Genomic DNA, 14,640 nt, shown 5'->3' on the forward strand with positions numbered 1-14,640 from the left:
GGAATCCATGAAGAGGTATATAATTGCCTGCGGCTGTGTGGTACGCACACTATGAATGTCAAGGGCAAAGTACCGTAATTGCAATATCTTCAAGAATTCTCCGTATAGTAACTCGCTGTGGATCGTTTTCTAAAGAGCCTTTTGATTCTAGTTGTTATCGGCGTTTCGAAATCGGGACCAAACCTTGATTGCCACGAGGAATTCTATGCTTATTACCGGATGTAGATTTCTATCGCACGCGATGCCTCGCCGTTTCGTATCGATTTCTGACTGTTTGCGACTGCCGTGGTAATCATCACGCGATTCCAATTTCAAATTCGTTAACCCAGAAACCGTCATTACTCGGGAGTTCTCAAAGGGTGTCGGATCGTTTCACCCGCTTCCTGTATTAGCTCCGCGCCTCCGCCCATACTGGAGTTTGAACCAATCTGAAAAGTTTCGACCCTCAACTCAAGTTGAGGTTCATTCCTAATTGGCTGCCAATGACGTCAGCCTTTTGGATGGTGTCTGCGTGATGTCTTAGGTAAGCCGATGTTTGATTACACGGTAGTGTGTGATCCACGTAAATATTCTCAGTCATTGCATCAGTTAACGTTTGGAGCTTGATTCCAAGTTCAGGCTTTTGGCGTACAGGCTTCGTGCGTTTCTGCCTGCGCGGTTTGGTGTGGTGTGTGAGTCGGAGATAAATACAAAGAAGAACCTAACTGACTCTGGCAGAATGGACGGAGCTGCAGCTTTGGTTCTGATGCTGTCAGCAATGACGGGTAAGTTTGAGATACTTTGAATCCTTATTAGCCCTTTCACTAGCACAAAGGCCCCATTCGATGGCGAAGGCATTGTGCTGGCTATAGCCTTGGTCAATGCTCTCGTCGTTATTCGTCCCGTACGCGGTCAATCGTCGGCATATATCCTCACGCGCTATGCACATGCATGTAAAATTACAGCACGAACAGCGACCTCACGCGGCCACTATTTTTATATGCAAATCAGTTGGGGACGATCGAGATCGAGCCTTGGTTCAATCGTCCATGTGAGGTTTTTGGGGTGGTGCTCATTATGTTAATAGCCTTAGCTGACCTTAAATGTCGTTTTCTTATTGGTCGATCGTTGCGTGGAAACTTGCATAGTGAAACGTGGCACCGTACATAATCCATACACGTACACGTTGTGTGTCTCTGCACATGGCACTAATGCACATAAACTGTGGTTCCTGTCACGTCCGCAAAAGGCGAATAGCTGCAAATAATTTGATGACGTCCGGATTTACCAAGGTGTGATTGGACACTCCACATATTAGCCCCGCCTAAACTTATCTGTATTCGCATACGAGGTCGTGCGCTAGAAATCCAGCGCAAAATAAAGAAAAACATAAGCTTTTGCCGACGACTGAACCAAGGCTCGAGATCGTCCTCAACTGATTTGCATAAACAAATAGTGGCCGCATGAGGTCGCTGTTCGCGCTGTATTTTTACATGCATGTGCATAGCGCGTGAGGATATATGCCGACGATTGACCGTGTACGGGACGAATAACGACGAGAGCATTGACCAAGGCTATGCTGGCTATTGTTCTGATAATCCGTCATGGAATCTTTACTCTGTACAATAGCTAAAGCACAGCGCCTTCGCCATTGAAGGGCTCATGTCAAAATAATGGGCAGCGATCATGTGTTCGGAATTGGTTTCAAACGTTTTCGAATTATGATGTCGCCTATGGATGACTGAAAACCACTGGATAAGTCTGCAAAGAGCTGCTGAGGATTGCAGTATCTGTCTTGTTTTTCAGAGCCAATGGTGTAGTGGGACTTAAAAGATGTTTAATTTTTCTCAAAATAATGCTCGATTTCAACTCGGTCGCAATCATTTCTGAATGTTGCTAATAGCTTCGCGTGTCTTCGCTGCTTTTTACTTTTATAAATTATGAAAAGTGTGGTGAGATCTCATTTCTGTAAATGGTAAGTTTAAGTGAAAAAAACCACAAAATTTGGCATGTCATGATAACCTTATTGGCTATTCATTTTTAACAAAAGCAGATCCAGGGCAGCACATGCCATGCCCCCCCCCCCCCCCACAAGTGTCAATTTTTTTAAGTAATCGATTCAGAAGACGAGTGAAGACGACCAATCAAAATTGATTCTACTCATCCCCTTTCCTCCATGAACTTGTGCAATATAAACAGAGATAGAAGTAGGAAAGCCTCGCGTTAGGTGGGTACCTCCAGACCCCCCCCCCGCCTTTTTTGAATGTACAATGGCAGGCTGGCCCTAAATCCACACCACGTCCCCTGAGAGTTTGGTTCTTTCTCCATCCGCCCTTGATTGCCTTGTTTCAAATGTAAGGTTCGATGTTTCAGAGAGCAATCTTCAATTCACAGTATTATTTTTTTTTATCCAAAGTGCTCTTGGCTGGTGTGTCGAGCAAGGCGAGGGTGTGTTACTTCGGTCCCCCACCGGAACTTGATCCTGATCATCCGGATCACTGGATGAAGCAAGTCATGGAGAAGATACGGGAGCGTTGCCCGGGACCGGTAAAGAGGCAACCTATTTCAGCTGATACGGGGAAACCTACCAAAGCTAGCACGGAGAAACCTGGCACAGCCGATATGGGTAAACTTACCCCAGCTGGTACGGCGAAACCTACCTCAGCTGATACGGAGAAACCTACCACAGCTGGTACGGAGAAACCTACCACAGCTGGTACGGAGAAACCTACCCCAGCTGGTACGGAGAAACCTACCACAGCTGGAACGGGGAAACCTACCCCAGCCGGTACGGCGAAACCTGCCGAAAACGGTACGAGAGAACCCAAAAAGAAAGTTACCTGGATTTATTCCTTTTCTCTCTTAAAAAAAGCAATTAAAAATCGCATAACAGCGAAAAACAAATTCGATATTATTTTATCTTTGCATTAAGAAATTATGCTTATTTTGCATTAAAAAAATCCGTTGTTACAGCAGCTGTTCTCTGATTACCTTTTGAAGGTATTGTGCTGAATGAGAAGCAGTGATTGCACATGAGATTTTTAGTTTTGTTTTCTTAGGATTGAAACATTATTTTTACAGTCAGATTTTCAGTTTCGAAAAATGAAGATTGTTTTTCTGAAATAATGATTGGTAATATTTTGTCTGGTTTCCTCTGCAAATATTCCAAAATGGATAATGTCATTGTTTCATTGAATTTAAACAGTAAAAGATCTAGCCGAGCTGTCATTGACCCTCTGTATGGAAATTTAATGCACATATTTTGCTGTGCGCATATTGGTCCAGGCCAGCAAGTAGGCCCGAAATTGCTGCGCCGGCCAAATCACGATTTCCATACCCTCATATTCTCCGGTATTAGAGCATTTTTAGGGCCACGATCTTGACGGTTGCAAAATCGTGTTTCTTGGAAATTGGGATGACATGCCTTAGAACTGCTCTATTTTCCACAGGAGTGTAGGCATTCTTTTCAAAATAGCGATGGGAATCAGGACTATTAGGGGTTAAATCTTTGGATGGAATTTTCTACCAAAAGTCATTGGTTGACTCCGAACAATACGAAATGGAACAGAAAATAACAGATGATGAAAGTCCAAAAAAGCGATAACCAAATGTCGGGACTACTATTTTAGTGAAGTTCTGCTAGTAGCACTTTGAAAATCTAGGATATAAATGCCCCATTCATAGGCTTTCTTTTTGTACAAGAACCACTAAAATCACTTATGTACTTTTTAAGTTACGGAATTTTAAACACAACAATTGTTTTAAAGTTCTGTCCACGGAACACAAGGAGGTAGGTGTTCTTTCAGTGTGTGAATTGTTTTCGCTTTTAGCTGAAAGAACGCACACCTTTTTTTTTTTATTCGTGGACAGAACTTTAAAACGGTGGTTGTGTTTAAAATTCCGTAACTTGAAAAGTTAAAAAGTGATTTGAATAAATCTTGTACTAAAAGAAAGCCTATGAATTTGGCTTTTATATCCTAGATTTTCAAAGTTGTACATGCACAACTTCACTAAAACAATAGTCCCGACATTTTAGGTTTAGCTTTTTTTGCTCACCCTGTAGTAATTGTTTTTGCAAGTCTGGAGGAAGCACAATATCCCATTGCATTCTCTCTGTATTGCTAACAGTGGCATCAGCATTGCTGCTCACCGTGTCGCCAGAGGGTGCCAAGCTTATCTGAAAAAGTCCATTCTTTGCAACGTTATAGCACCAATGCCTTTGAATCAATCTGTGCATTCGGGGTTCAGTCTGTGCAATCGCTGTGCGTTTTCTCTCTCTCTCTCAAAAGACACTTTGAGAGATATATTAATCGATAGTTTGTAAAAGACTGTTTATTTTTTAGTGTCTGGGTCTAGGCTACTTACCAACTCCAAACCAAAATATTTGTTTTCAAACTTCCTCCGTCTTTATACATTTACCCAGTTAGCAGAATCAACTGGATTCCCCTCCTCCCCCCCCCCCCCCCGCCGATTTGTTTTAATAAATACAAAATATATAAAGAAAGAAAGAAAAATATTGCGTACAAGTAATACAAGTAATATTAAAAAATATTACTTAAAAGTAATATACAAGACTTAGTAATAATTATAAAACTGATTGTGAATAGGAATTTGGAATTTTGGGCAATATTATTATTATATTCTGTTTTTATTTGCAACTACAGCTGAATGTTCAACTCCAGGAGCCCTCGGTATGGAGGACGGCACAATCCCTGATAATCGCATCAGAGCGTCCAGCAGTAGATCATCTTGCTGCCTTGCTACTAATGCACGACTCAACGATGATGGTTACGCATGGGTAGCCGCAGGCTCGGAGTACGTATGAAAGGGAATACCTCAACCTGGTATTTCGGGCTGAAGTAAGCCTCGATCTGTACTAATGACGTAATGCTTTAGTTACGTGTGTGCTTTCCTATGGTGCTCAGTGGACCGTGGACCCCCGCTGGCTCCATAGGAAAATGCATATGTAAACAAAGTGTGACGTCATTAGTACAGAGGCTTATTCTGATACACTCGTCACTACATGTAATGGTACAAGGGGAGCAATACTCTTTAGGGGGTAGGATGCACCATTGGGGTACCAGAATGATCGACAGAGGGCGCCCTCTCTGCTGGCATGCTTATTCGTAGATGTCAAAGACATGTGGAGACTCTTCTCTTCTGACGAGGTAGTCAATAGAGAAACTTGATTTGAACAATAGCTAACGCTTCATGTTTTTGCCATTAAAGATGCCGTAAAACTTATAACGTAGTAAACGGCCTAAAACATAGGCGAAAGGTAATTTACCCCACAACATTTTCACGAGTTCTGGTTTTTTTTCTTATTTTATTTACTTCACCGGAAATTCACCATCGAATAGTTTTCTTTCCATGGGACGTCCATGCTTAGTATAGCTGCGTCCGAATTACTTTCCTACGCCTTGAACGGCCGAGTCTATGGGAAGCGGCTGCAGCCGCTAAGCGCGTGAGTAATTTCAGTTGTAGCCAAGAACTTTACCTATTACTCGCGTCAAAGCATGCAGCTTGTGAAATATTAATTACGCGATACACAAAATGGACGCGGAGCGCGCAAAATCTGAGACGAACAAAACTTGACGTTCCAAATAAGTAGGTTTGTAAGGGGCGTGGACAACTCGCAATCGGCGATAGGTCCATTTAAACACGGTCTATATAAACGCGACCTCTCTCCTTCCAGCACAGAGTCGATACGTCTATGCTACTGGTCTTTCCTTTGCCGCGAGATTTTAAAAAAAATACTTACAAACCAAATCCGGGACCATCAACTTCCGTGTTCAAAGTAGCCTAGCCAAGTTATTTTATTTATCTTCATTAAATAAGATATTTTGGACTATTTTGTACTTGATTGCTAGACGCAGATTGAGTTCCGCTGATGCCACAACAAAAAAACAAAATTCAGAGGAACCTTTACATTCAAAGTCCCCCCTTTTACCATGATATAATGAGGAATGTAGGTATACAACTATTACTCTATCCCATTGTTTTTCTTCGTATTCCAGAATTCTCCTGCGAGTTTGCTTGCAAATTTGTGTCATTTCAATTACTCCTCATTTTTGTCTGTGTACATAGCTCTAGCATTGACTGGATCGAGGTAAACCTCGTTGAGAGCACAGTGGTGTCGGGTGTTATCACCCAAGGAGGCATCTTCGATGATTATGTGACATCGTACAAGGTGGACTATCAAAAGCAGCCCTCATCAGGCTACAGACACGTAACTGACGAAAGCGGAAACATTAAGGTAAAATATCACAATGCTAACAAGCTTCTTCAAACAGTTTTAAACGTCTTGTGAAATTTTCCCGATTTATCTGGCCGTTGGATTCATGTCACGTACATTCTGTCCAACCCGTTCTCGTTCCTTGTTCTTTCCGGTTTATAGGAAAGACAAACAAGAACGTTTGTTAACGTTTTGGAACATGTTGAACTCCATTGTAATATTGTCCAGGCAGCACAGAACAACTCTCGTCGTAGATCTGACCAAAAGACGTCATAGACTATACCCAAAGACATGCAATTCGTTCAACTTGTTTCGAAGACCGTATCATTTGTTACTTTTAGAACATGGGGTTTTTTTTCAGTTCATTTCGCAAACGGTGTTGGTATTCGATTGTCGTTTCAGGTGTTCACGGGTAACACTGATGACCACACCCCTGTCACTAACCTGTTTGATGAGAGTGTGGTGGCGACGGTAGTGCGCATTAAGCCCATTACCTATCATTTTGGTGTTGCTCTGCGATTCGAGTTGCTTGGATGTCGCCGCGATTAATTCAGCCTTTGCAATTGAGTTTGATCAATAGTGTTTCTTTTCCCACACCAAAGGAAGACCAATCAAAATATGAAGCGATAAATGCGATTGGTGATCAGGATGCTAACGTCATTTGATTTGGTATGACGATTTATTGCTAATAGCTGAAAGTGAACCGAATATTTAGAACTAGTCATTGTGTGAGATCACATTTGTAAAATCAGTGTTTGTGACCCCAAACAAAATGGATGAAAATACAAAATAATACTTGGATGCTTCGCGTAGGTTTGGCTGTGTTTGTATTATTAATTAAAAGCTCTCCCGGGTGTAAATGCACTAGTTACAATGTTGTAAAATTATTAAATTGTTCTTCACAAAAAATCGTGTTTAAACCCGTTCCTTGACCGAGCGAGTTTTTCGAAAATCTTATGGAGATCGATCAGGGCCCAATTTAATGGCTTTGCCTACCGTTAGCGAATAATCCGTGCTTACTGTAGCACAAAATTTCATGCTTAAGGTAAGCGTAGCCAGGAAGTTTGGCTTTTGCGCTTGGATACATTCCAGATTCTGATACAGGGTTAGCACATTGTTGTTTGCTAGCGCGGTTACCACAAAATGGCGATCGTAAGCGCGGAATTATGTGGTAAGTACAGCCATGAAATGGGGTCCAGATCCCAAAACCGTAATGCATAACCGACAGAAAAAAAATCACCTCACGAATACAAAATTGAATAACGTACACGCAGTAACGTACATGTATGTGGTTTTGGGTAATTTGTGGCTGAACTGTTTTGAAATAGAAGAGTGTTATTTAAGTTTGTTATAATGCCTGTATATTGACGATATCAAAAATGTATGATTATGTATTACGTATAGTGTGCTGTTTCCTTTTACATTTACTTACATTTATTTAGTGTATTCAAAATAGGTTATTATCCATAGAATGTTTAATAACGTTTATGAATTATTTGCAACATGGGCGTCGCTATACGGGGTGTGGGATATGGCACGTCAACGTCGTCCTTTTGGCAAAATCGTGGGTCTGTAGAATTGCAGACTAGTAAATAAACTGTCATATATAGACTCCAATGATAAATGCCCCCACTTCAAAAAAATCATGAAAATTACTAACAACTCTCCAAGGTGTTCGAGACACACATCAAATTGAGGCTAATTTCATCATCTTTCATTTTCTTTTCAATTTGTGGGGGTTAACTGATGACTTTTCGGAAAAATTTCCATCCGAAGATGATCACCCCTTAAATGGTCCTGACGCCCATCGCCATTTTGAAAACGACACCTTCACTCTATTGCAAAATAGAGCGCTTTTAGTGCTCCAATTTCATCCAAATAGCACAAATCTACAATCTCACAGTCCTGTGCCTGGCTTCCACCCATATTTTTTACAAACCCTCAACTTTATGGCCCACAATATGTTCAAATAACGAAGATTTCGAGGGCAAACAAATCGTGATTTGGCTGGCGTAGGCGATTTTGGACCGATTTACTGGCCTGCAACCGTAGGCGCGGTAAATATGCCACAACGAATAGCGCCACCTTTTGCCGGATAGTGTCCAAACTTCAGCACACAGCCATATATAGAGAGAGTTGCGACATGAGGGTCGCACTGTTTGGAAACAAAATGGCGGATTATGCATCAATGCACATAATAAATTCGCACACAATAGTCACACGCTGTACTGTACACATAATGAAAGACCATTATGGTTCAACAGTCTGAAGTTGTCACAACTCTCTCTTAATACGGCTCTGCTCCAACACTATGCAGAGCACAAGAATTAGATGGTGTGCACCCCTACGCCTCGGTACAGATAGTATATCGGCAAATTTGGTGTCACATGCCCCATTCAAATTTGTCTTGTCATAATACGATATAGGATACAATACAATAGTATATTTCGTCAATCTATTCATCCAGGTACTTTTCCCACACATACGCAAGAGAGTACCGAAATGTACTGCACATAGGTTCACGCGCATAGCCTATATCAATTATTATCAGGGTGTGAAGACATCAGCGCGTGAACCAACGCGTGAAACAGAACTAATACAACTGACATCACACTTTGGTACTCAATAAACTGATTTATCTTTGACCACTTGGAAACCTGATATGTATAATATTGTATTTCCCAATATCGATAGGTTAGGCAATCTAAATTAAATACACATTTCCCACTGCGGGGAGGGAAAAGACCGCAATCGTGATCCCATCAATGGAAATCCAATGTCCTTTTCCTTTTTTTTTTAATCGTGATAAGTTATGTACTTCTTGAATAAAATACCATGAGCAATAACTGTATACCTTTTGTTTCGTGTCGCTTGATTTGCTCCATCTTACTACAAGTTGAACTGGAACTCGAATTAGATGAGCGAGTGTGCATTGCGTTAAAATAGGAAATTACGATATTATCTTGAGTATTACCTTCGTCTGCTTATGGTATTACCCACGCTCCGTTCTGCAAGCTTTCATGCAATTAAAAATACTATTGAAATTTCATTCGCACAAATCTCTGTCAATTTTTTTTCTCTTCAAATGTTGTGCTTACTGTAGATGAAGGCAATTTTTTTAAATTGTGATGGTACCCGCTGTGACTTTGCACGCATACGGCACATTCATGGTTTATATCGAAAGGAGAGATTCAAATCTTGATGTACACATGCGCAGTTGGAAAACCGAAATGGCTTATTAAATCAGACCCACTGAACATTGTTTTCTTACATGGTGATACTCCATCAGAATAATTTTCACTACCATAATACAATTCATTGTTCTGTGAAAATACTATGAGTAATAGATTATTTGCACTAAAACGTATTGTACTCATCTGAACTAAGTATGACGACACCCAAACAACTCTAGTCGCAGACCAATACCATTATACCACCCAGTAGGCTCAATGCGCACTACCGTCGCCGCCTTACCCTCATCAAACATGTTAGTGGCCGGGGTGTCGACATCAGGAATAGCAACAGAGGACTCTTTAAAATCCAAAAATATAAAACAAAAATTGCCTAAATAATTATTCCAACACTTCTTCAAGATTAGACGTGAGGGTGTGTGCGTGAAAATGCATACTCTGTTTCCGATCTTGATTTCTTTGGTTGTTTTTTAAAGTGTTTAATTTATGACCATCCACATGGTATTAAATAGAACAAAATAAGGAGTCGAAATTAACAGTTACACCAAGAGAAGCTGATTAAGAATTTGCAACAGATGTTATACGTTTTGATTGGATCAACGGCTCATTCATAGTGACGTCAGACTCTCTTATTGTCTACGTATAGTTTTTCGACATAAGCGATCCGGGCGCTCGCAGCACACGATCCTTATCACTTGCATCAGGTAGAATGGACGGAGCGGTGCGTTGTCTGCTGGTGGCATCAGCACTCACAGGTAAGCCGTGCACACCAATCACATACATGCCAGATAAGATGTGCATACTCTCTGGATACCATTGCGTGAACATTCACTCCATTCGAGAGAAAATTCAACTCAAAATTCGGAAACTATGGGACTAAATGTTTTGAGTGAAATTCCTTCAATCGAAAAGATGGACTTTCACTCGAGCTTCGACTGAAGTGGGGTTTTTTTTCAAGCCATTTCAATCAAAAACGAAGGTAATTTTCTCACTAAAACATCTAGTCCCTAGTGTTACTATTTGTAATTTAGAGAGATACCCTTTAGCATTCGGCATTTCGTTTAGTCTGATGGGGAAAAACACCAACTATTTAGATTTGACTGTAAAACTATAGTCAAAATTGCATACTTAGCTTACGACAGCTGTAGTACGTCTGGTCTGTTTTCAAGCTGGAAAATATAATTTGGGCTTTACTTGTGATTCATAAATACCTAATACAGTTTACCCATTCCTACTGAACGAGAGCCCGTCAGGTGGCCGGCCCTAAACGGATGATAAAGACATGGCTGGCTGGTCTTAAACACTTTTCCAGTGTCAAATGAAATTCGGTCTCCCCGAAATCTTGTACCATTTAACATTTCATTGGTTGAACTTCATATTCCTCACGTAGGCATACGCAATAGGCCTACTATCAGTGAATCAGAATTTCAAATTCCGAAATTCTCTCTACACTCACCCAGCTGCGTTTTGCGCGACATTGCGCAGTATGCGCGACGCGCGCACCCATCTCCTTATTAGGTAAAGAATTATAGAGGGACATTTCATATTATAGTCAGAGGGGTGTTTAATACAACATGAAGTAAAATTTTTGAACAAAATGAATAGCAATGTCTAGTTTTTGACTTGTTTTGATTTTTGGACGGGAAAGAATGTATTTTACCGAAAAGGTATTTATGAATGTGATAATATTGTTTGGTATAAATGGTTTTATACGTCACAATTGAAGGGAAGTAGAATTGTAGAATCCTGACTTGTGGACATGTAAATCCTTCTAAAACCACCGTCCTCAGCTATCAATACGTTCATCGACAAAACTCTAATGAAGACAGAGCTAAAACATGCTTAATTTTACAGTAGAGCATAATTTACTATGCGGATAGCTTTGCCTGAAAAAAATATGTTATTTTTTAATATTCGCAAAATATAATAGGAAAATAGATATAGGGCAGGTTTAAGAAAGATCTTTAAAAAATATTCTGGAGACAAGTATAAAGGGCATACCATGTGTATACACGTATGAAAACATCTGATTGGCTGTACGTTCTGGCGCGTTGGAGGTGGACGATTGCTATTGGTAGAATTCCTCGCCATGTGCATATGACGCAAGCAGTAAACACGTCAATGTTGGTTTCAGAAGCGTGTTTGCTATATTACACGGTTCGTGTGAGTGACGGTGTCACATGAAAATCCGACTCCTATGAAAATCGGACCCCTATTCCCCTATTATTGGTTGATCCCTCACACATGACATGTCACTCTCCCGAAACGATCCTAAAGATAGCATAGTATTGTACTCACGCGTGCGCAGTACTACCAATGAGTCCACATTTCATGGAGTCGGATATTCACGCTACACCGGTACTTAATAAGATGTCATTCATACCCCCTTTCTTTTCTCGTCCTGAGCGTGACAGCAATATCTGCTGATATGCTGTATGACGTGCCGCAAGCATTAATTGCCGTTTTTACTCACGTAAATTAACTCACGAATTGTTATTCATATCTCTACCACCGGATGCAGTCACCAATATCCAAACGAAGTATGAGTGACTGTTGACAGGTTTGAATGGCGTCTAATAACAATTTCTATCAATATAAAATCGATACCGAGATGGAGATTACTGCCCACATCAGGTGGAAACGAAGTAATAAATAATAATCCGCGGTTGGTCCGTGCAAAGGAATTTTCATCGTCTTTGGATCTTACAGTTTTTATTTAATTGTTGTATTATGATTCCGAGGTGGACAAAATGAGAAACACTTGTTCGTGTAAAAACATATTTTAACATAAAAATGAAAAACAAATCTAAGCTGTCTCGAAAAATATTTCATTACGGCTTATTAGGAAAATAATCAAAGAAATTCGTTAGTCCTCGTGGCTCTGACTGGGGTTTAAAAACTTTAACCCGTAAACAAAATAGATTTCAGCAAAACTTTAGTTTATCCCTAACATGTCAACTAACTGGCTATAAACAGGTTAAATAAATCAGTTAATATTTCGTTTTCTCTGAATCCAAAGCGCTCTTTGTCTCTGTGGAGAGCAAGGCGAGGACATGTTACTTCGGTCCCCCACCGGAACCTGATCCTGATAATCCGGATCACTGGATGAAGCAAGTCATGCGAGAGATACGGGAGCGTTGCCCGGGAACGAAGGAATCTACCCCAGCTGGTAACAGTTGACCAAATTCGAAGATTTGACAAAGTGTTGGTTACAATAATACTTGATCTATGTTGTTGCGCGCGGGTGACATACGGGCGGTTTGATTTTTTTTCCCTTCAAAACACCATTAATTTGTTCACATTTCTATTAATACTATAATCTATGCCTACAATGGATACGACTTCGACAATAAGGCAATCACTTAATTTTCTTTTGGAAAGATGTTTTTTTTAATGATGAATCGAATTCTTGCTCGAGAAGGAATTCCGCCTAAAGGAAGCTAAACTACTTTTTGAATAATGCAATAACAAACCTCTACCCCTAAAAAAACCTACTTTGTTGGTAATTTATATTTGCTTTCAGAGATCCGTACCTGGGAAGGGCCAGTGTTGATTTTCAACTTTTCCAAAACACATGATAATTTCGGCGAGTTCTTGTCCTCTTTTTTTTTTTTATTTGAGCCATAATGTCAGTGAGTAAATCACAATAAAAATGGACGTTTTACTTATACCGACAGATGGCGGGTGTTTGACACCGAAGGCCTTAGGTCTTGAAGACAGATCCATCACTGACAATCAAATCCGATCATCGATGAGTGCCGGGGGTTGGTCTGCCCGGCAGGGCCGCCTGAACAACAACGGTGCATGGATAGCTACAAGGTTCGTATCCGTATAAACAATGCCAAACCTGATACCAAACCCTGCCCAAGATAAACGTAGATCCTTCCAGCAAGTAATGGCAAATGCATATACCGATGTACATATTGAACGACAATAGCTGACCGGGGCTTACTTTGACGAAATCCCGCGTTAGGATTTGTGTTTAAACATTGCGCCAAAATGCAGGGTTCGGGAATGTTTATCTCAAATCACAGATTCACAATTGGAAAGGTGTCCATTAGCGCGGCTAGGTTTGTGGTCGGGGAAGGCAAATTTATGGGAGACGCCAGACGTATTTGAAAGTTCTATAGAGGACGGGGAACAGAATGTCGCCGGGGCCCTCCCCAACCTCTTCCCAACCTGCTAAATACGTCACTGAGCCTCTCTTACAGAGGAATTGTCACTTTATTATTTCTTGACCTCCTCAACTCCGTGTACATAGCTCCTCCAATGCCCGGATCGAGGTGAACTTCGTTGAGAGTGTAGTGCTAGTGGTGTCTGGCGTCATCACACAAGGCACGCAGCCGCCCGGCACAGCCAGCCCTAGGTATGTGAAGAGTTACAAGGTGGCGTATAAGAAGCATCCCTCACCTGACTACGAGTACGTGACAGGTGGAAACGGAAATATCACGGTAATTATATCACAACTGACACTTGTTTTGTTTTTTATTGAGTTCATTTTGAATTAAGAAGTGGTATTCTTCTGTCTTGTTTTGATGATTTTGCATTTGCATTTTTTGCTGTTCATCATTCTGCTTATTATTTTTTATGCAAAGGTAATTCTATAGCTTTAAAATCTGACAATAAAAAAAATCGGTCAATTCCCAGTGTTGAATGTTAAACTGGACGTTCACAGTATATGCTCGCTCGGTCTATTAAATACCTTTCAGGAAGGCTTGGTTGTAAATGAATTGTGTCACATTACATAGGAATATATTTTATAAAAGAAGCTAAACATTAGTCACTATATATAGCCTAAATTGTTGGTTTGAATTCACACAGGCAAGCATTCTAGATGTGTGAGTATCAACTGACGGGTAGCTTTTTCGACCCCCTTTTCGTTTCAGGTGTTCATGGGTAACACTGATGCCAACACCCCGGTCACTAACCTGTTTGATGAGAGTGTGGTGGCGAAGGTAGTGCGCATCGAGCCTACTGAATGGTTCATTGCTGTTGCTCTGCGATTGGAGTTGCTTGGATGTCGTAATTAGTTCAGCTAATTGCAAAATTTCAGCACATGTGAGCATTAATGGACGTACATAATGTTTCATTTCTTTCACATTGTTAGTTGAAAGAATTGTAAAAAAGCGCCGTTAAATGTTATGCTTTAACTAAGAAATTATTGTAAACTAAAAATTCAGTGGAGTTAGTTTAGATGGCTTTTATTAAAATAACAAATACCATCTGCAATAATTT

General features: G+C 40.6%; 1 protein-coding gene across 1 annotated transcript; it reads left to right on the top strand.

Moving 5' to 3' along the window:
- The first annotated feature begins 718 nt into the window (after positions 1-718).
- On the top strand, positions 719-14,435 carry LOC119732578 (lactadherin-like). Its single transcript, XM_038206150.1, has 10 exons — positions 719-764; positions 2,396-2,671; positions 4,644-4,794; positions 6,067-6,235; positions 6,617-6,685; positions 10,052-10,160; positions 12,425-12,574; positions 13,083-13,224; positions 13,667-13,856; positions 14,292-14,435. Exons 1-10 carry the CDS (start codon positions 719-721, stop codon positions 14,433-14,435), a joined length of 1,446 nt encoding a protein of 481 aa, XP_038062078.1.
- The last annotated feature ends 205 nt before the right edge of the window (positions 14,436-14,640 follow it).

Source organism: Patiria miniata, unplaced genomic scaffold (genome assembly GCF_015706575.1).
Source record: "Patiria miniata isolate m_02_andy unplaced genomic scaffold, ASM1570657v1 HiC_scaffold_1, whole genome shotgun sequence".
Taxonomy (NCBI): domain Eukaryota; kingdom Metazoa; phylum Echinodermata; class Asteroidea; order Valvatida; family Asterinidae; genus Patiria; species Patiria miniata.